The sequence below is a fragment of the Sparus aurata genome, chromosome 21 (genome assembly GCF_900880675.1).
Source record: "Sparus aurata chromosome 21, fSpaAur1.1, whole genome shotgun sequence".
Classification (NCBI taxonomy): Eukaryota; Metazoa; Chordata; class Actinopteri; order Spariformes; family Sparidae; genus Sparus; species Sparus aurata.
The window spans coordinates 4,836,638-4,860,297 of NC_044207.1; the positions used below are offsets into that span (position 1 = coordinate 4,836,638).

At 38.5% G+C, this 23,660-nt stretch overlaps 1 protein-coding gene across 2 annotated transcripts in view; it reads right to left on the minus strand.

Annotated features, from left to right (window-relative positions):
* The window catches only part of LOC115572077 (cadherin-12-like), a 129,995-nt gene that overhangs the window by 57,011 nt on the left and 49,324 nt on the right, over window positions 1-23,660 (minus strand). For both annotated transcript variants that reach the window (XM_030401875.1, XM_030401874.1), the window contains 5 exons: window positions 10,614-10,738; window positions 6,677-6,846; window positions 1,965-2,084; window positions 1,289-1,456; window positions 938-1,125 (listed from right to left, as the gene is read on the minus strand). In XM_030401875.1, coding sequence (XP_030257735.1) covers window positions 938-1,125; window positions 1,289-1,456; window positions 1,965-2,084; window positions 6,677-6,846; window positions 10,614-10,738 — 771 coding nt within the window. The remainder of the gene's footprint in view (window positions 1-937; window positions 1,126-1,288; window positions 1,457-1,964; window positions 2,085-6,676; window positions 6,847-10,613; window positions 10,739-23,660) is intronic.

Here is a 23,660-nt window from a genome sequence, read left to right on the forward strand (position 1 = left end):
CTGCAAAACAAAGCCTGTTTCTTGCATTATCTAGTATAATAGCTTGGCTCAGTGGAAGGTTAAGAGGCAGAATAATTGGGATCATAGCCAAATCAGCACATTCCTCCCACTCTGAGATCACTGACAGTACAACACAAGCAAAATGCTGATGTTTGCAACATTTGCCTTTGGAGCTGCCTAAGATTTTATCATTGGATAATTCAGATTTGTATGTATCTGATTTGGGGGAATTATAATTTTCAAAGAAACTTTAAAGGCACAAAGCTGTTTTTTGGTCAGAATCCCCTTTTTGGACTGATGATTATGTATGCTATTTGGTAAGAGAGAGTTTATATCTTTACATGAATGAATCTAGCTTTCAATTACTCAGCATTTGTTCAAGACACCGTGTATTTTTTCATCAGCAAGATGTGACCTAATCCCAGTCAGAGTGTATATCAGAGTGGACCTACAACGAGTGCGACAGCACACACATGTGGGGGTAACCCCTGTTTTAACAGTGGCAAGTTTACATACCTAAGTCAATCATAACTGTCCCCATGATTAGATGTTACAATGACTTCTACATGTTAACAATATAATGTGGAAATCAGCCAAAACATCTGTTTTTTAATGATAACATGCATACACATACGTAATTTTACTTAGTGTAAGTAATAACTGAGAACATTTTATTTCTTCACTTCTTCGCTGAAATTTTCTGCACCAATTCTGTCAGCCTTAAATCTATTGGTTGAATTAATAATTGAAAGCAGTTTTCTGTGGTTCGATTAAAGTTCTGATACTTGATACCAGCTTTATTTTTTTAAACAAATTTGCTATTGGCCTTAAATGTAAATTGTTTTAGTCCATCGTCCCTTCATCATGCATAACAAGCTGGCGCAAGCCACCATATGTACTGTAAACAGCTACTATGCATGTGATTATGAGTAAATACCTTTTTTAAGACTACAACTCCATCTTGACTTTTGCCATCAGAGAAGATGTCAAACATGTTGCCCTCATCTCCTGGAACAATGGCATATTCCACCTCTGCATTGCTGCCAGCATCCGGATCATGGGCTTGAATCCGACCCACAGCTGAGCCAACTGACGCCGACTCTGGCACCCGCAGATGGAAAATACCTGGAAGAATGAGAGAGGCCAGGGACAGGAAAAGTGCAATTTAAAAAAGATCAAATAGAACCTTTTCGTTCATCCATCTTAAAAAATAAAACCAATCAACGACTTATTCATCCCTCCAATCAATCAATCAACCATTCAGACATCCACAGTGAGACTTTCTTACTCTTTGCGAAGCGCGGCGGGTTGTCATTGACGTCACTGAGGGTTATGTTGATGGTGGTGGTGGAGGCAAGCCCCCCCAGCTGACCTCCCATGTCCTTGGCCTGGAGAAGAACCTGGTACTCCCCTTTTACCTCGCGATCCATGTTTGATAGAGCTGTCCGGATGACCCCTAGAGGAGGAAAGGTTTTAAAAGGGTCCTCATTTTGTTATTTAGTAGACAGACAGACGCAGAAGATTGTAAATCTAACCTTCCTATAGGCAAGCATATTACTAATTATGCTTAAATGTCTCCTGTCTGTCTCTAAACAGAATTTTGATAGGGACTGATTCATGACAAAGTTGAAAAATTCAGGCAAGGACAGCCAAAGATACTGTGCACCAGCAGAGGACTAAAAGGTTGGTTAGTAAGACATGCTGCTCCTCAGAGTGAAAATGAAACATGACATTCCATGTTCAGAGTAATTACTGGTCGGTTGAGATGTCTGTTAAAGGACTGAACTCTTTAAGTGCTTGCTTTAGCATGCAGCGGACGGACTGAGCTCACTCTCAGAACCATGCACTGTGTCATTACCAATTGAATTTCATGTTTTCTGGTAGGCAGTGAAGACAGCAGGAAGTGTGTGTTGTGGGTTTATGCAGAAATCATAGAAGTGTTTTAAAAACTTCAGTCTGTTCACCTGTCTTGGGGTCCACAGAAAAGTATGGCTGACCATGAAGGATGCTGTATACGATACGTGCGCTGTTGCCATATGTAGGGTCATCTGCATCTGTTGCAGTCACCTGGGTCACATAGGTTCCTGAAAAAAAAAACACATGCACATTATGTAGTAGTCAGTCTTATCAGATATGCTTTCCCAATGGTTGACCAATCTCAATTTTAAAAATTGATTCTGGCCTTGTGGCTAACATTTTGGCTAGTAGCCCTCATCAAACCTTGGAGCCCTGTGTAGTTGCAGTCTGGATTTTTACATGACAATGGTTGGTTTTAATATTTACTAGGAGTTTCTCTTTAAGTAGAGGTGGCACTGTTGATAGAAATCACCGCGATGGTCAGCCCTCCTGACCGAGACTTCAGTGAACTTTCCCCCAGAAAACAGCCTCCGTCCCCGCAAGTGACAGAGTCACGCAGCGACCTGTTTACTGATGGTGATTATGTAATAATGTCATTTAGCAGGTTCTCAATCACAATACACATTATAAACGGTCCGCGGGTTTAGATTAACGGGGGAACACCTGGGAAACACCCCGACATCGTCATCATGACGTGTACCGTCACATCTCTTTAGGAGCGGCAGCGCAGTTTTCTGTGTGAATTACATGACGGTTCGTCTTTATTCCAGCGGTGCTCCGCAGGTACTTTTTTTTTTTTTGATTGGCCATCCCGATTGGCCAGTGGGTGCTCAACGTTGTCAGCGGGTGCTCGAGCACCGGAGCACCCACGGGATCGGCGCCTATGGCACTGGTTGCTCCTCATTTGCATAAAGTAGCCAGATTGCCCCACAAATATTTTTTTTCTAATTAATTGAGATTTCAACTGGAACTCCCATCATCGAAATGCAATGCTTCTCTACCAGAATACATTGCACAGCTTCCTACATTGACAATACATTGGAAACTTAGAAACAAAGGATCCTCTGGACATGAACCATGAGTAACAGAGGAGAGGCACGTTAGGCGGTCTAGGGTAGGTATTTGCAGCAACATCATCACACAGAAACCTATGTTACATCATGTGGGAAAAAGGTTTGGGAAGATAGCTTTATGACCAAAATTGAAATTTTCATTTTAAATGCAAGCATTTGAAACTATAATCATCCTTCAGTCCAGCAGGTGATCATTGTGCTGAGTGTCAAATCCAGCACATCTCTCTCTGAATGAAAAGCTTTAGTAGGTTGCCCCCTATGGCTGGAAGAATTACATACGCAAGTCGAATAAAGTCCAGAGTGGCTGGAGAGCCATGGTTGGCTTCATGATCATGTTTGGCAATAGCATATTAGACATAACGTAATACTTTTACACACTATTATGTAACAAATAGTAACCTATACCTATTTACTGTATTCATATGTTCAGTAGAACTCTTAACATGATGTGCCAGATATTCTTTTCCTTCAAGTTAATTGAGGTCTAAACATGAAGTTATCTGCTCCACCAGAGATCTCAAGTGCACACACACCGTGGGCTGCAGAGTGCAGAGGCTCTGTGGTAGATCTGTGCTCATATAGGAGTTAATGGGCTCTGCCTCCTTTACAGCTACAACGCAAATGCATGTTTTGGAAAAGTAAAAAGATTAAAACAAAACCTCAGCCCTGACTCAAACAAAATAAGCAAACCTGTGCTGTATGAGGCTCATAATCATTGAAAAATTACAAGTTAGTTACTCCTGTGAGAGAATTCTCAAATGTCCCTTCTGATTTTGATATTTTGTGCTTACATATGAAACTTAACAATATAGATAAAACATTATTATTTAAGGTAAAGTCAAATCTTATTGTGTGTGTGCTTCCAACATGAGTTCTGTCTTGTGATGGCTATGCGGTTGCAGAGTAAGAATGGATATATTCATGTATTGTATATGGTATAATGTGCCATGAAAATTAACATAAAGGAACTTAGATAAAGAGTTATCCTGAAGGGGGGCTAGTGAAGCCTCTTCTATGTACAAGTGTTTTGACTTTAGGTTGACTTACGACACAAAACAGTGGTTAAAGTGTATAAGAAGTGTCTGTGTATTATGAGCTGAAGGTGGAAATGATTGGAATAGTGTTTTGAGAGAGATCATATGTATTCTTGTGACTGTCACAAATGTGCAGTATTGTATTGTTTTATAATAATTATAAAGGCTGAGGAAAGACTGTCTCTCCTCAGTCAACATCTGTGCTCCGCTGGTGTGTGGCTCTTGTTTGCAGGCAATAAAGAACTTCTAGCACATAAATATTGTGTCTGAACTTGGTGTTTGACCAATTCTCATCTGCACTAGACAAGCGACTGGTTTTCAGTCGCTACGACATTTTACTGAGAAAAAAAAACAGAGCTTTGAACAGAAAAAATATGGCAGCATCTATTCTTGGTAGTCAGCTTCTCACAGATAGGATTATGTTTTCATCATATGGATACTTGTGCTGTTTGCTACCATAACTAATCCCCCATACAATTTGTTACTGTATTTGACAGCAACAGAGACATACTGGGGTCAAGCCTGTGCACTCTCAGAGCACTTTGGGTCTCAGCTGAAGCATTAACAGCTTAAAGCCTAAAGACCTTGACTGTTAAATTACCTCTCAGTAATGGTATTTAGCAGACAGATGGGCCACTAAGTCTGGCTTAGTGCACTGTGTGTGTGTGTGTGTGTGTCTGTATGTGCAGCTACAACTTAATACATGCAAACAGACTGCAAAGTGAAACTTAAGAACTGAACTAAACCAAACACCTTTTTAAAAAAAAATGTTTACATTTTATTTAAAGTTTAATTTAGTCTAACGTGCCATCAACACATGACAAAATATTTTTATTAAATGCAACATTTTAAAAACTAAAGATAGAAATGTAACTTTCTCATCGTAAAGACTTAATGTGAGAACAGTTAATACCTCTTGATTCCTCTAGTGTCATCTCCCTGTAAAGTTTTAGATTTTAGCACAAAAAAATTCAGATTTCTAGGAACATTGCTACCCACTTGGTATACTTGCTATATTTATCCTGTCACAGTATGTGAATGCAGGCCTTTGCATTTTCAGATGGTATAATATAAAGCATTTCTTTAACACTTGATTGTGTATTCATTATGATAACATTTCAATATGCAATTTAGGTAGGCTGGGTGGTGAACTGACAAACATTGTGCTGTCAGAATGAGAATGGCAGGAAGAGGCAGAGTTAGTAGGCCGGTCAACACGTTGGATCGATTTTATTTATAAAAAAGTCAAACAATATATCACACTTGCTTGAGATCCACACCACATCTACATGCTGTCTGGCTGTTTCATCATGTTATAATTGCAATACTTTCTGCACGTATTTACACCTGCTATAACATGTTTTTACAGTGACACATCACATGGTAATGGGAATTGGTTATTACTGAGATAATAGTGCCTGGTCCCTCACTGATAAGCTTTCAGGACCAACAGATTGCCGAGGATGTCGTAAACACTGCACTCCTCCCAGTCTTCACACAGATGAGAATAAGAACAGGTAGATCAGAATTCAGTTTCTTGACTTCAGTCAATCTCAAACATGAAACTAATCGGAAAATCTGAAATGCTTGGGTACGACACTCTGTAACTGGATATTCGACTTCCACAGAAAAAAAATCATTGGTAGCCATCTACCGTGCATCAGTGAAGTGACAAAAGAAATGTCTGCACAGATTCAACATCCACCCCAGCCACAGTATCCTCAGGGTGTGAGACTACTGAATTCATCCTCTACTCTCCACCATGAATAATTCTATAAGTCTAGCTTGATGATCATTCATTGGTTTTCTGTGTAACATGAGCACAAGTAACTTTTGTGTGTATGTAGTTTTGGGAATTACAAACAGAAATTTCATCAAACAATCTTGTTTTGCATAATGACAATAAAATTAATCTATATCGTTTGTTGCCAGAGCAAGCGGGAAATCAAACTGTCAACAGATGTTCTGAACTGCAGGCTGGCCTTAAAGTTGGTTGAGGTTTTTTTTTGGCCTTTCAGCTTAGAGAGGTGACAAGACCTGGGATGAGAGAGGGGGGATGATATGCAGCATTCATAGCATTACATTTGGCTGAATCCAACGGTACCCGTGAAGCTGTCCAGAGTATTGCAGTTGGTTGCTAATGAATTCAACCAGGACCGCAAGGTCAGTGTACGCTTTGCGACGAAAGAGTCCCTTTGCTTTTAGTAGTCTCTTCAGATGTCTCTCACTTATGAGAAAACCGTGTCTACTGCAAAGCACTGACTTAATGTCTTTATATTTGAGGCCAATCTCAAAATCAAACTCTATAAACCTCTCCCAAGGGTGTGCACGCTCCATTTTTGTCTTGTTTGTTTTGTTTTTGAAAAAGTACAGAGTACCAAACCCTAGATGTGACCCATTGCTTCTGGACTCTCTTCCCCGCCATTTCACAATCATCTGTCCCATCAACAACTTTGGGCATGGAAATGACAACTGCGTCGGTCTGAATGAAACTAACAATGACATATGGTGCTGCAAAAACAAATGCTAAATTGTCCATTTTGGAAATGTACAGAAATTGTCAGACACAGCCCCCCCCCCCCTTGAGAGAAGCATACTGACATTTGGATTTAATATTCATTTCATGTAGAATATAAATATACTGTATTCAGAGAGGCCTAATGTAAGCAGTGACAGGTATTTTCACCTTGTCTCAGTCTCTAGTTGTCCTACCTGTCGGAGACATCTCAGAGACATTGGCACTGTAGGGACCATCAGTAAATCTTGGCTCGTTGTCATTGATGTCCTGCACCTTGATGATGAACTCAGACTCTGGCTCCAGAGGGACACCTGTGTGCATGTCAACAGCCTGGGCTCTCAGGGTGTAGAAGGACTTTTCCTCCCTGTAAAATATCAAGTACCACATACGCTTAAAATTGATGTTAACATGTCATTAACAGAGGCCACCTGATGATAATGTAGTCCGGCCTAAGATATTTGTTACATGGCATTTAGGTGTCCATATGGTTTTGATGTGAGCTTGTGTTAATGTCAACACTGTGAGCTTAAACACAATAATACCAGTATGAATGAGCAATAAATACCAACAAGCAAAAGAGTTGCAAACTGCTACAACTACACCTATATAACCACACAGCAAGAATGTATGGGTTTTCAAGGGACTGGGGTTAAAGGTGTCATTGTCACTCAGTTGGACACTGAAACTGATTCCATTAGAATTGTATTTCCATGGCAACACCGGCACGGTTTCCTTTTATGCATCTGCGTCCCTCCACAGTGTCTCTGAATGTTTATTACACTGATTACAATTAGCTTAGACGTCTACTTTGTTGTGTGTTCACCATTTTGTAGGGTTAATCTCTACTACTGAATATTACCAGATATACTAAATAGGAGATTCAGAGTTTTTGTACAAGGCAATGTACAAAATAAAAAACATAATGCAATAGAGCAAAAAAAAAAAATTAATGGCAACTTCCAAAATGGAAGAAGAATGGAGTATTTTTTTTTTATATGAGTGTCATCTGACAAACAATATTTTATACAATATAATCATGATATGTAAATAACAGCAACATTCTGTATGTTCTTCACTACATTAGTCATTCCGGGTTGAGTGATTATAGAATATTTTAAAAATCCTGTATCTGTGGCTGTCAAAGCCTCCAGTGAGCCTATTAAATGGTTTCATTCGGTGCACGTGAAATAACTGGACAGGCTACCTGTCTGTCTAACTGTGTACCTGCCTGCACCCACTCTGCCTGTGCACTCATTTTACATGACTTAAGTCCTCCCCAAGGATGGGAAGCTATTATCAAGCTAGTTTTACAAGTAATGCCAAAGTTTCCCAATAGCAACTGAGTTGTTAAACTCAATAGCACAAAATAACCAGCCAAAGAACAGAGCCACTGGGCAGCAACAGACTCATTCAGCTGTGAACCCAGTTTGCACAAAGCTCACACCTACAACAGTGAGTAGCAACTGTTGCACTGAGATACCTCTTCAGACTGATGTTTGTTGTAAAGGCTATGACTATGGCTTTTAACAAAGTTCTGTATTTATGTACTTTTTAGACTACAAAGGCTAAATAAAACTTGTTGAACATAGTGAACTAGCCACTTTCACACATCTCCCAGCTTGCCAGTGAGAGCTGGCAGTGTGTGACTGGAACAAAAACTGTGATTGATCCATGAACCTCAGTCCAGGTTATGTTGCCATAGGGTCCAGTGTGTATAATTTAGTAACATCTTGGTTATAATCTGAGGTTACAAATTGCTACAAACTGAATACCCCTCATCTCATCCACATGAATGTCCCTCTCTAGAGCCAGTGTTTGGTTTGTCTGTTCTGAGCTACTATAGAAACATGGCAGTGCAACGTGGTGGACTGTGTGGGAGAAGACCCACTCTCCTCTGTATATGAAAGGCTGATTCTAGGGTTTCTAAGTTTCATGTGATTATACACTAACGAAAACAACAGTCATTTTGAATAGCGAAGGCCGCTATTGCCAAATCACACTGGACCTTGGGTCTAAACTTATCCATAAAGGTTTTGGAACATAAAGCCTTTGGAAGACCAAAATTACATAGCAGTGTTCATAGAAATCATATCAAATGATATCTAATTAACATACATAACTACCTGATGTTTTCTGCATTACGCCTGCAAGCTTAATGACTTCAAGTTGAAGGATGTCAAGATTTGCTACAATACAATCTTGTAGCTTGTATTACCTTTGTTGAAGAGACACAAAAAGTGAGCAAAGATGGGGAGCAACTGTGCTATTTTGCATATCTTATACAGTAAAAATACATGGCATTGATGATGCTATACATTTGCAATCATTGATTAGATTCCAGTCACTCTGGTGTAAAACATAACGTGTGCGGGGGATATAGATTTTGAATATTTAAATACATTTTGGATCTTATGGCTCCCAGAAAGGCTATAGAGGCATTTTATGTCCTGTTTTTTGGGTTGTTGTTGCTTTTTTATTTTTTTAAGACAAGTCCCCAGCTACTTAAGCTGTTTAGGAAAATGTTGCAACGCTGTTTTGCTGTGAAGATCCAGACATGTTTTGTAGACTATGAAACCTGCAGTGGTGGACAGTAACGGAGTAAATTTACTTGAGTAGTGTACTTAAGTACATATCAAGAGGATTTGTACTTTACTTGAGTATTAGATTTCTTTGGTACTTATTACTCTTACTTGAATACATTTCCAAGACAAATATTTTTACTTTTACTCAAGTTAATTACAAGAAGGCTGAAAAGTACTCGTTACTTTCAGGTCTGCTCTTTTTTTTTTTCTAAAATACTATTGGACACAAGCTGTGTTTGTCAAAGAAGGAAACCTATCACAGTGCATGCTCTTCACTGGGATCTACGTAAAACCGGAAATACGTCATCCCTCCCCATACGGATACCACCAAAGTAGCCACGCTCTTGACTGCGTTTGTCAAACACAAAACCGCGACAATGGCTGCATCAGATGTAGTTTTTTGTAAAGCAGTGATTCTCAACCAGTGGTCTGGGCACAACATTGGTCTTTGAGGGGGTTCCAGTTCCCAACTTAGCTAAATGATAGAGAGTTAGTTGGACAGTGCAGGTTCATTTGGTTACAGTTTTAATGATTGTTAATAAACATCTGCATCTGCAACATCTGCTGTCCTCCTGTGATCCCATTCATTTGATTTGTTTTTCTAGGTGTTTCTGCAGGCTTTATATAACATTGTGGTTCTAAAAGCAAGCACATCAGTGCAGGTGGTTTCAAAGAATTCTCAGAAACAAGAGTTAAAAGGTCCTTACATTCATTTAGAAAAAATTATAGTAATTAATTGATGTGAAAAATAAGAAATGTACTCTTACTCTTACTTTTACTTAAAGTAAATTTAAAAGCATGTACTTTTGGATACTTAAGTACCTTTAAAAGCAAGTACTTTTTTACTCTTTCTCGAGTAACATGTCAACTGAGCTACTTTTACTTGTAATGGAGTAAATTTTGACCAGTAGTATTTGTACTCTTACTCAAGTACTGGGGTCGAGTACTCTGTCCATCTCTGGAAACCTGACCTGACTTTCCATCAGAATAGGAGTGAGTAATGACTGAATGTTCAATTTTAGCTAAGCTATTCCTTCAAGGAGAATGGCAGCTAAGTGCATTTGGACAGTTTCAACCATCTGTCATTATCATATATTACTTTAAGGTTTTTATTTCTTCACTCAACATTGTTATGTCAGCACAGTATGTTACAGTTTATTCCCCTCTACTTGGCAAAGCAGTAAAGTAACATGCCAGTAACATGCTTACTCAAATATTAATTTTTGACTTAAATTATGAATGAATAAAATGTTAACTTTAAAACTTGAAACAGTCAATGTGAGCAGAATAATTCTCAGTGATACAAAACTGCTAATATTACAAAACTTCATAGCTTGATGTGTTACTTGATGTGCATATTATCTTTGTAGTGATTACAACATTATGAAAAGGGACAACCTAATGAACATTAATGATTCAAGAATCAGTCATATCTCTTTAATTAAGATCAATTGGGGGTTATTAAATGACAGGAATTTCTCTATTAGAAGCTCTACACTGCAAAATAGACAATATTACTTTATTGTTGTAATTATTAATTAGTACTGACCTGTCAAGCCCCACCAGTGCATGTATATCTCCTGTAATTTGATCAATGGTGAAGATGGACCCAGCTCCTTCTCCTGACAGAGTGTATTTGACCGCATTGTCTCCATGGTCCATGTCTGTGTGGAGCTGACAGAAGCAAATATACACAAAACATTAAATCATAAAGCTCCTGGATGGGCTGCAGCTGCATTCAGTCACAATAATGAGCAAAACAGAACATGTGCTGTATCAACACTCGTATCACCTGAAAATAGATTAAATATTCACACATAAAAAATATTCGCACAATGTATAAAGAACTAAAATCCAGCACTTAATAAAAAAATCTGAAGGTGATAAACACTGACATATAAGCAGTCGTGCAATATTAATGTAAATGAAACAATTATTGGTTTTAATAAGTGTCGTTTATTATGGGATAAATACATTCTTCATAAAACATGGAAGAAAAATGTATAAGCACATAATGTAAACAGTGAGTTCTTTCATTTGGAGTTATGTATCACATTATATACTAGAAAGGGTAATTAGTCAACATGCTCTTCTCCACCACGTATAGCAGATTGCTGAATTCTCAAAAACTGTATAAATCCTCAAATTAAATCATTTATTAATGAAACCCTTCAGGCAGACACCCATCCTCAGCTTACTTATAATTTTTGGTTACAGCATGCATACAAGTTTACTTAAATGTGTTATTTTTACTGCTGTCCTACAAACAACAACGTTTACTATATCTTATGTCTGCTGAATTACAACATCATATACTTGCATGTAAAAGCAGTTAGCAGACTCAAACACATAGTTTCTAGACTAAACTACCATTCAAGAACAATGACTGACTGAAAAAGACTACAAGACTTAACGTTTTTTTAGACTAAACTGCAATTTTAGATTGAAAGCTGTTACTAAACTTAACAACACAGTTCTAGACCTAACTGCAATTTAAGACTAAAGAATGCAGTTACACAACTAAATGACAGTTACTACATTAAAACTACTAGTTTAAAATACACTCAACAATTACATTTTTTCAAGACTTTATTACTTCGTGCTTACTAACTTAGGAATTCATTTCTAGGCTAAACAACTAAGCAGTACAATATATAGATGAAAGTCACAAACTATTTATACATTTATAACAACAAAAATTGCTTTACCAGAGGATGCAATTTGTTCAAAACCACTAATGCTCAAAGGGAGGTGATGCTTTCCAACAGCGAATTCATTACATATTTCCAAAAGGGGTCCACTGATGTGAAAGCCAACATTTTACCGACTAAGACCCAGTGGGTTACAAACACTGATGTGTAAAAGGACCTGAATATTGATGAAATTTAATGAAAATTCAGTGGAGATGAAATGTTGTTGGGAAAGTTAATAAGGATAAGAGGAGGCCAAACACACAATATAGGAGCTGAGCATTACAAAGTCCCCTGCTTGAGGTCAATGCACAGAAGAACTGATGTTGAATTATAGCCACACAGTCACTCACAGTAGCTAGTAGCTTTTAAATAATAATTTCTTAATATATATTTCAAAAGAAAAAGCATATGACTGATACATGCAGCAGTTGGGTTTAAGGACACTGAATAGCTGATACACTTGTGCGCTTCACTATCAAAAGTACAGGTTAAAGATGATTACATATATATTTAGATGTATATTTACTCCGATCAGGCATAACATTTTGACCACCTGCCTAATATTGTGTTGGTCCTCGTTTGCTGCCAAAACAGCACTGATCCATCAAGGCATGGAGCTGAAGGTGTGCCTAGGTATCTGGCACCAAGATCTTAGCAGCAGGTCCTTTAAGTCCTGTAAGTTGCAAGGTTGGGCCTCTATGGATCGGACTTGTTTGTCCAGCACATCCCACAGATGCTCGATTGGATTGAGATCTGGAGAATTTGGAGGCCAAGTCAACACGATAAACTTTGTGTTGTGCTCTTCAAAGCATTCCTGAACCATTTTGGCTTTGTGACACGGCACATTTATACTGCTGAAAGAGGCCACAGCCATCAGGGAATACATTTTTCCATGAAACGGTGTACATGGTCTGTAATAATGCTTAGGTAGGGGGTACGTGTCAAAGTAACATCCACATGGATGGCAGGACCCAAGATTTCCCAGCACAACATTGCCCAAAGCATCACACTGCCTCTGCCAGCTTGTCTTCTTCCCAGAGTGCATCCTGGTACCATGTGTTCCCCAAGTAAGCAACGCACATGCACCCGGCAATCTACGTGATGTAAAAGAAAACATGATTCATCAGACCAGACCACCTTCTTCCATTGGTCTGTGGTTCAGTTCTGATGCTCACATGCCCATTTTCACCGCTTTCGGCAGTGGACAGCGGTCACTTCACCTGTCAGTGGTCATAATCTTATGCCTGATCGGTGTATACTGTATATTATGGGCTGACTGATTACCCACCGTGCTGATTATCAGATCTGATATAATTTTTTTTAATGATCAGAATCAGTGGGCTTGTTGATTAAATAAAATAAATGTAATTTCAATGTATTCAAAATGGGGTGAAAGTATGGAGTAGCACAAAACAGAAATACTCAAGTAAAGTACAAGTACCTCAATATTGTACCTCATGCTTAAGTAAATGCAATCCTCGAATCTTTGCTCGACCCCAGTGTTCATGTCACAAAGTAATAAACCAAGAATGTGTGCTTGCGTGTATTTGATTGATCAATACAGCACCTTGTCAACTGACTGTGTGGTGCTTTGTGGGGATAATTGATTCAGTTCAACTTTATGTTGCAGCCTTCTTCTTTGGTACATTTTCTGCGTCAACGGACGGGCCTCATTCAAAAGAATTAAATCAATTTGAACTTCAACTCAACATTACTTCCAGTATACTAGAAGTCACACCCATCACTACTGGAAGTAATGTGCAGACTTAACGGTATTTGACCTTGAATGTAATGCGTTGTTGCATCAATAAATCATAATATTAACTTTACATATCAGCTCAGAGAGAGGCTCTGAAACTCATCTAATTAGAAGCATCCTTACACCTACTTACATCACTTCATCTTGATACTGAATAACTCTGACATACTGATGGCCTCACAATATGTTCTAGGTCAGGCATTTTGTTTTGCAATCATACTCTACAGTGACAGATGGAAGTGCCACAGCAAAGTTCAGATAGACATATGTAATGAGGGCAGTGAGGTGATATGTCTTTATACCCAAAAGACCACAAGAGCTTAACAAAAATTCTGCTGGGAGATGAACAAACATGAGAGTATATAATTCCTGCAGCAACACAACACACTCTACAGTGTTGCAGTATGACGGGAATGTAGAATATGAAAATACTTGACTGATGTAATCGTGTCCTTTTGTCAGTTCTAACTTGTCAAATGATGTTATTCTACAATTCTTTCCTGCTATATGCCACATCTTTATTAAAGAGTCACGGTTCTCCAAATCATGATTTAATTTGATCTTAGATATAAGCATTTTTTTCTCACGTTTTTCACACTGATGGCTTTGTTTTTGTCTGACAATCACGCCTAAGGATCGTGGGATTTATTCCCTGACAGCTTTCATTTACATTTTACATTTTTAAAAGATAGGAGTATTTTACAACCACAGCTTGACTTTATCCTGGTAGATTTGCAGGATAGGGTTAGGCGACTTCAAGTAATATTTGCCAAAATCATTAAACAAAAAAAAAGACACACTTGCAAGGCTCAAATGTACTGAAAGCAAGTCGGTCTGTTCCCTAACGTAATTGCCGTTCAGCACAGCCTCAGTTTTGAGAAGCAGAGAGCCGCTCCAGCCCAGATGCTCAGCTTTGTACTGCAGTGAACGGGGTCCAGGGAAAAAGCGAAATTTAACCACCTAAAACAAGGCCCACCTAAAAAAATCTATAACAGTTCAAGTGTATGTTATATAGAGAAAATTCACACCGCTTTACATTGCCGTCAGACCGCCCTTTCTTTTGGCACTACATTTTCTCAACCGTAGAACCTCCGGATCCCTACGCATTAGCGGACCGGGCCTCGCACTGTATTTCGCCGCCCGCAGATCACCTGTTTGGGTCAGAGTTTCAGCATAGGGATAACTTATGATATTTTCCGAGAAAGTTGCCACTGACACCCAGTGTACATATTTGGCATTACAGCAAATGCAAGGGCTTTCATCAGTAGGCCATAGGCTCAATCGCCATTTTGTTACCTCATTCGGCTATAGATAGTGACTTATAGTCATTGACATGAAAATCGCTGAGATTATTGCTTTAACATAACTAATGTACCATTCAAGTAACGTAATAAAGTTAATAATAACGTGGAAAGTTTTTCATAAAAATGTGATCATTTATATTGTTAGATTGTGCAAGGTATTATGTAAAAATGTAATAATCTATATTATAATTTCACGTTGTAACACGATAACTTACAATGTTATGACTCATATTCATGATTTGATTAAGTTCAACTTCATGCTTGAGTTGAGACGTTGCAAGATTTTGTTATTGAGCACGGTGGATGAAATAATTCATCATTAATGAGGAACATATTAATGACATAACCTGCAATGGACTCCAGCATCAGAAAGTCCGTCTCCCCCTTAAGAGAGAAGATGTGCATATTTACGCATGAGACGGAGTAGAGTTTAATTGAATTGACAATTGAAATATGACAACAGGACTGGTCAGTGTTTATTATTGTTCTGTGTTCTTCCTGATAGCCCAAAATCGTAGAGTGAAATGGTTTGGAGTAAAGCAGCCTGCTCCACCTGATAAATCATGAGCTCCATTTTCGCTGTTTCCTCTTGAGAGTATCCTATGTCATTATATACAGATTATAGTTTGCTTAAATGAGCCATGATGTTTGCCACCATATGTGTATGGAAAGGAAACCGTCTCTAATCATTAAAGCACAGTGTACATGTGTTGTAAACCCGCCTATGTAGGCCATCTCACTATATGAACACTAAGCCCTCTATATAGCAGGTAAAACACAGCAATGCTGACTTTAGATTAGGGGTCCTTGATATATCTGCAAACACTTTCTGCTGCCTTGTGATGCAAACTGCCTGATCACATCTCAATTTAAGACCCTTGTCTAAAACTAGCAATGACACTTCAGCAGGGAATGAATGGGCCCTGATGTTGGAGGATCGCTGCAGGTTACATAATTAATACTGTATGTTCCTCATTAAAAATGAATTATTTCACCCACCGACACCGCACCCCTATTAATCTGAGTGATGGACCTTATGACCTGGCCTACCCGATCAGTGGACTGAGATCTGCACATCACATAATGCACGCAGAGACATCACAACACTTCTCCTTTCTCAAGTAAAATAGGTCTTTGTGCCCTTACTTCAGATTGATAGAATATACACAGATGTAGAGTGTGTGTAACTCCAAATTCAGAGTACTTTCCCCAACAAACTGTACTCAGCTAAAGTACTTCAGTACATTAATTTAGGATAAACTAAACCTCTGACTGTGCTGCTATAATGGAGCATGTCTTCGGTTCTTCTGATCAGGCTCTATAGAGACCAGCATTTAAACTTTAACCCAAACTGGCTGATGATGATTGGTGCCAAATCAATCAGACCACCCTCACAAATTACTCTCCCTCCGGTGGAAGGAGGACTGATTCTTTCCTCTATACAGCTCCATGCATTTTGAAATCTCCACTTTGCTCAATTACAGCAAACTCTCGCCAGGTCTCAACCCAAACATGAAGTAGAACTTAATTAAATTATGAAAATGAGACATTATAACAATATCACATATCCTGAAAAATACATTTTAACATACCTTATCTTGTCACCAACATTGACTGACAAGAGGAAGAATCTGCTCCCGGCCAAAAGAACACAGATTTCCACAAACACACTTACACACAAACAGACACCAACAGAAATGTTTACAACCCTTTTTATCACCATTTGATAACCATTGAACAGAGAAATCCAGCTTCCACTCAGCCTGTACCTAGGATATGTATTCAGCTGAGTTTCAGTGTGTAAGAGCATAGCACATAACTTGTTCATGGTGTGTATCATGTCACAGTGCAGTGAATCTGTGCTGCCCACAGTACAGAGACCCTTTCTGCAGAAGTGTTTATGCAATGGAAGTACAGCTCTGTGAGTTTTACTCTTCACAGCTTTCTTCACTCCTTCAACACTAGCCCCATTCACACTGCCGTTTGGATGCTGGGATCCTGCGCCAATTCTCCGCCTCCTCTTCTGTGTGAAAGGTGCATCAGAGGTGCAGTATTGGCGAACCGAACCAGTGTGAATGGATAAGCCAGCGGCGCAGAGTGGGGGCGTGTTGGCCTGACAGTCTGATAACTACACCGGTCCTTCACTCACTAGGATTAAGAGAAATGTCCCACAAAGCAATGTTACAGGACCAAATAACTGTAACTGTCTTAAGTGAACTTTCCGCCAGAAAACATCCTCTCTCCCCACGAGTGACAGAGTCAGACAGCGTCCAGTTTACTGATGGCGATTATCTAATTGTGTAATTTAGAGCGAAAAATTTAACTTTGTCACTTTCCAGGATGTTTGGTGGGTCAGGATCTCAATCACAACACATTCTAACAGCATCCATGTGATTATAAACAGTCAACAGGTACATGTTTAGATTAACAGGAGGACACCTGGAGAAACACCTTGAAAAAAAAACACAGAGACATCATCATCATGACGTATATCGTCGTGCCTCTTTAGGCTCCGTGGCGCCGGCTTTCTGTGTGAATTACCCAGTGTTCCATCTTTACGCCGCAGTTGCTTGGTTCTGTGTGAACAAACAACGGTGGAGAATTGGCGAACCGCCGTTGCGGTGATGATGCAGCGTCTCTGTGTGAAAAGGGCTATGGTTTCTTCTTTCTTGCTAGGTTTCACCTGCCTGCCTTCAGTCTTAAAAAAGGAAATGTGTCTTTATTATTTTGATACCAATAAGATATTAAAATAATATTATTAATGTTACAGTCCCATTAAAAACGACCTCCAGATTAAACTCTGTAACAGCAGTAGGACATCAGATGCCTATGCCAGCTACACCAGTGCTAAAGTGTGCTATAGCCACATCACAAATCTGTATAGCCCCAGTTAAGCCCTCTCAAGCATATCAGTAGTCTCTTTTACCATTAAAAGTCTTTCTTTCCCCAATGTGTTTCCTGACAGCACATATACCCAGCTGACAGGCATAGGATCATAGGTGGTGGGTGAGGCTGATATAGGGAAACCAATATTTGAACAATTATTATACTTATTTTAACAACCCCAGAGGACACCATCATTATGTTCATCACCAAACTATCATCAGACACCATTAAGTATTTAGCAACATGACAGCATTGCTCATATGTACAAAACTCACTTTCTTCAGGCATCACTGAGCAAGCTCACAGTGTTCTCGCTTGTTCCTCTCTCGTTATTGCAATCCTTTTTTAAAATGCATCCAAAAAGCTAAAAGTGTGCATTAAAGCACACAGACGTCATACTTGCAGTTTCTGCTGCTGGAGGATCGCTACAGGTAAAGTAGGCTAATTAATATTTTCCTCATTAGAAATGAAATGTTGCACCCACTTTGTGACTCTACTGTGGGGTATTACTAATTTTGCTTCTTGTGTTCTGATATCCATCGTCCAGAATATTATTATAAATGTACAGTGACAATAATGTACCTGTGATAAATCTGAATGCAAGCCTGTACTCACTAGAAAAACAACTGGCAACTGGAAGTTGGGTGATGTAGTACAAAGAGCCACACAGTCTGCATAGGGAGGAGACTGCTGACTAATCAGACAGTTGTTCATGTTCAATGTCAAACATGAAGTTGACAGTGAGTAATATTAAATCACTAATGCAGTCAAGCACAGTACGTATCTGAAGATGTGTATGTAACATGCATACTTTCGATCCTTAACCTAGCAAGTCTTTATATAACTTCATTATCCACTGTCCAAGCCAGATACATTGTCTGTAGACATTCTGTGCTGGTTGCAGTTTAGTGTGAGGGGAATAGTTTTTTTTTAAGGGGAAGCAGTGTAGCAAATGTAAAAAGAAAACATGTTCCTTAATTTTGTGTGGCATGTTTGCCTGTTAGAGGTAATTAGTAATTGATGAGGTGTGTATGTGTTTAGTTGTAACTCCCTTTAGTCTAAGCAGGACTGCAGCTTGAACATAATCTTCTAAACCTGCCTGTCTGCCACAGATTCAACCAAAGGTTTTACCACTTAAAGCTCTCACTCAAATTCCAAGTGGCATAAGGTCATGTGAGTCCCTCCTCCTCCTCCCTCCCTTCAGGCAGCCCTGCACCCTCCAGTGATAATCAAGCTGTGACCCTGCTATTAGCACCAACAGCAGATTAATCTGAAGCCCCTGGGCACAAGTCGTCTCTGGCTTGGCACGAATGTAGCCAAGCTTAAACAGCCTGACTGTCCTGCACGTGTTCTCCCTGAGTGTAGTAGGGCCAACAGAGAACTATAGAGCTTAGAGAAGTTGGTTGCACAAGTACTCTCTCCACTGTGGTGTGTGATGTCAAGTGTGGTGATCCAGGCTAATAGTGCGAGCTCTCCTGATAAAAGTTGGTCTTAGACCGTATAAAGTGGGGCTTCTTAAAACATATACCATGTGCCAGATCCAGACTGTATGTCACTAACTTGAGTACAGACAATACATTAGCTACACAGAATTACCTTGTCTTAAATATATTTGTCTGCATTTATTCTGGTTCACAAAAAAGGTGTAATATCATAAATATTAAGATGTCTGTCTTAGTCAGTGACATAATCCCAGAACACCCCTTGCCCCTACCACCTACCCTGATAGAGTGAAGTGTGAAGTGTTAGAGCAGCATGGCCCTCCAAACAAAGGTTTTTGTTAAAGGAGGACATCAAACCAATGGTTAGGAGAACTCTCTCAGTTCAACATATTATGGTCCTTTTCTTTATAACGAGCATTACAGAATCACTGCTAGTTTGCTGATGCCTCTGTTGCTAACTAGCTAACTACTTAACTTTAGTAGCTTTAGAGGAGTCAGGTTTTATGTGTTACATCATTCAGTTTTTCCTGAAGCATTTAGCCTAAATATAGTTCCCAGTGTTCAAAAGAAATAACAAGGGTTATTAAATGATGATTTCACAATCGTAATTTCTCTGAATACAGAGGTTAACATGAATAAATATCCTGTATAAACACATTCTGCCAGTTGAAAGGGTTCCTGCGCCGTATAGACTACCGGCTGACAGTATAAATACAGACTGCAGGTTGTTCTTCATGTGCAGCTGTTTATTAAACAGACGCAGTTTGAACTTTAAGGTTAGGGGTTCACAAAAAAAATCCAGAAGAATTTTAATTTGTTTAACAGACGCTTCATTTGCACGGAAATTAATATTCAGGATATCAGTAGGTCCATCACATCCTGACATGTCTAATGAGTGATACAACTGTGACAATGAAAACTAAACTCCTACAAACCACAAAGTCAGACAGCAAAGATGCAGATCCAGCTGTAAGAATTTCTCCAGATATCAGCCTTTAAAACAGCAAAGTGATCATCTGATCTGTATTTTAACCCATGAATCAGGTTCATCACAATCCAATTTACCATCCAACTATATATCCTATAACCTTAATCATGTAAATGTTTGAACTTATTACACTTAAACTGCAGACACAAGTTTGCTTTTATCCCTTTAGTGATGAGCGGATCACAGGTATATCCATGGACACCATGGAAAATCTGTGGATTGGTTGGTCCAGGTCATAAAATTAAACATTGTGATTAATATCAGATGAGTTGCTGGTGGGTGAAATAATACCATTAATGAGGAAAAGACACCACATAACCTGCACCTTAACTTTTTTGATTATTTCAATCCCTCGACAATTTTTTTGTTCTGTGTTATAATATAAGAATTATAGATAATGGCATTTTTGGCATAAATTCATCCACCATCTCTACAGCTATAAGATCTGACTGACCGCGGATCCAGCAGGGATCAGCTGCAGCCATCATCAGCAACAGATGAAAACAAGACATAATGTGATCTCAGTTGGAACATAAAGTGGATCTGTGCTGTTCAGATGATATGTCGTGGCAGTTGATTATAGCTAACTGGGCAGCTCATTCACATGTCACTGTGAATTCTACTTCTATCTCCCTAACATGGAAGAGGACCTTTTGGAACTTTTGGGAAAAGCCACATAATTAACGTAAAGTAAAACAGTAAAACAAAGTAACATGGAGCGACATGTTTGTAGAGTATAATGGATTCGTAGTGATGATGAGTCATCCACCTAATGTGCCGCGACACAGAGGCTACTAGAGGTAAAGAATTCTCAGTTGCACAGTTATGGTGAATTAATCATCGAAAACAACACATACTAGTGTTATAAAGCACCTGCATTACATCATGATTATACAAACAGTTTTGACAGAGCAATCTGTTTGGGGAACTAGATATTTAGAGAATGCTCAAATTAGCATGGCAGCAACAACAGCAACACTGTAACCAGAATTGGAACAAAAATCTGTTTATATTTTGCTATACACAACCAACAGTTAGATGAAGGATCCATGAAATATAACTGAATATTTAAATGTCAATAGAAATGAGTCAGTGATGATTTGAAAATAATTCATGTGTGGAGTTTACATTGTAGAACGTTGACCCAGGTCATGATTCAGGTAACTGTGAATCATGTTGCAGAGAATGTTACAGGTTTGGCAAGAAACAGCTGCTAACTTTGAAAACAGATTTGAAAATAAGGCTTGTATCAAATCATCAACAATCAAGTCAAGATAATTCAGTCATCCTCATACGAAGAAAAGAGCCTGTGTCTCTTAAGAGTATTTTTTTTCTGAGTCGCATATGATACTGAAGTGTTTGACATAAATCAGGGTTACTTGAGTTACCAACAGAAATCCTGGTCTCTCTTTGCATCTGACCCTCTCTTTACCTCTTGCTCACACACACACACTCTCTTTCTGTGTGTTTGTGTGTTTGCCAGCTGGAGGTCTGAGATCTCCTGCAGAGAAAAAGCTGCTGCCGGTCTGCAGTGTTAGGTCGGCTGGTGGAGAGCTGCTTGCCAAACTGATCACATCAGCAGCAGCACCCTGAACTCTTCCTAATACTTTCAAGGATGTCATTTGAAGTTGGTGTTAGGGAATTTCCTTCTCAACTAACTGTCTTTACTTTGGTTAAATTATTAGAAAAAGGCAGAGCTGAAAACATTCTGCTTTCTTGACTTGGAAGGAGTTCTGCAGGGTTGATATATTTGTGTAGGCTAACCCAGATATAAGCTGGATCCCTTGTCAAAAAGGGAATTTTCAATGGGAATTTGAATTTTGGGAAAAAAAAAAAAAAGCTCTATGACAAACAAAAGTATATGAAACTTACACATTTTGTTGACCAAGATAATTTTCACAAATAAAAGCACTTTTATGATTTATGAAGCATACATGAAATCAACAGAAGTAGAAAGCTAACCTTACGTTATAAACAACTACATCCAGGTCGCATGACTCCAAAGTCACCTACATTGATCTTCCTACTACATTTTAATATACATTAACTGTATTATAAATTGATCAATCAATAGATGGACTTGCAATAGTCTGTGACTAAAGTACACCTACAAAGACAAACTAGAGAGCAGATGAATCTCTGTGTTTGGCGTGATGAAGTTTCACGTCCCCAGCATCGTCTTTCTGGCATCTAACTGATTCTCAAAAAAGCTCTCTCAAAAAACCCAGTGACTTCAAGATGAGGGAACCAGTCGTGTAAAAATGCTAACTTATTTCCAGGTTTTAGGACTAATACCTGGTACACACCATCAATATTTGTATAAATAAGGTTGTTTCTTTTTTTCATCAAGTCAGAATAGGCAGTACAAACTAATAATAACCATTAGCTACTCAAACCAGTTATTTTAGAGCCTGCTATTTAGCACCTTATTTATCTTGATTTCCAGCAACATATTCAATGTTCATAAATGGGTAAGTTATTTTAAGTACAACATTTTTTACATAAATTTTAAAGGTGCACAATGTAGTTTTGCGGAGGAAATTTTAATCAGAAGAGAAAGATCTTCATTGACTGATTTTCTATGCATTGATAAACTAAACAAACAATCTTCAATTTTCATGACCAAATAAAATAAATAAACAAACTGACCGTAAAGGACAACACACTTTCATACTGTTTTCTTTGTTTATAATTGGAGGACCCTGGCAACTTTCTAGCTACAATGTTCTGGGGACCTTATTTTCCTAAACAGCTCATTTATTCAGTTTTGGAAATATACACATTCTTTGTATCATTACCTCATTAATATTGTTAATATTAACATTCTGAGTTTGAATTTCTTGAAAGTACGTGGTGCCCCTTTAACATTGCAATCTGAAGAGCAGAAGTTTTAGATTTATGGAATTTTTACTGTCCCAGCACTCACTTTCCTTACATTCATTCATACTTGTATTTTAAACTCAGATAAGCAACTGTGGGAGACTCTCATTTTCAACTATTGATGGACAATCAGAAGCAAACTAGTTAAAATAGAAATACAAACACAAAATAATATCAGTTAAAAGATTTATAGGCTGATAGTGGATAGTTACTTAGTATAAACCTGAAGCATCCAAGTGATACAAGACAATAGTTTTAGGCAACATTGTAAGAGATTTGAAGAGATTGCCGGTAATTTATTTACCACTTAGATTCCTGCTAAGTATTTAAATGTTAATGTAAATTTGCCATCGAGCCAAAAGTAAAGAGATATGAATTCTGTAACCATTTTGATATTTGATTTGACAGTAGAGATATTCAGAGATATTGCAGCACACCCTTTGATACAGGCAAACAGTTACATCATTTTTTAAAAGCATTCTTTTTAAATCAAGTGTATCAAAAGCTTTACTCAGTAGGCAGTATATTACTACAGTATATTACACCTCTTCAAGTATGTATAACCCTGCTGTCATTATTTTCCATGAGGAGTGATGCACTCTCTCAAGCAGTCACATCAACCACAGCCCGATACACTGTCCTGA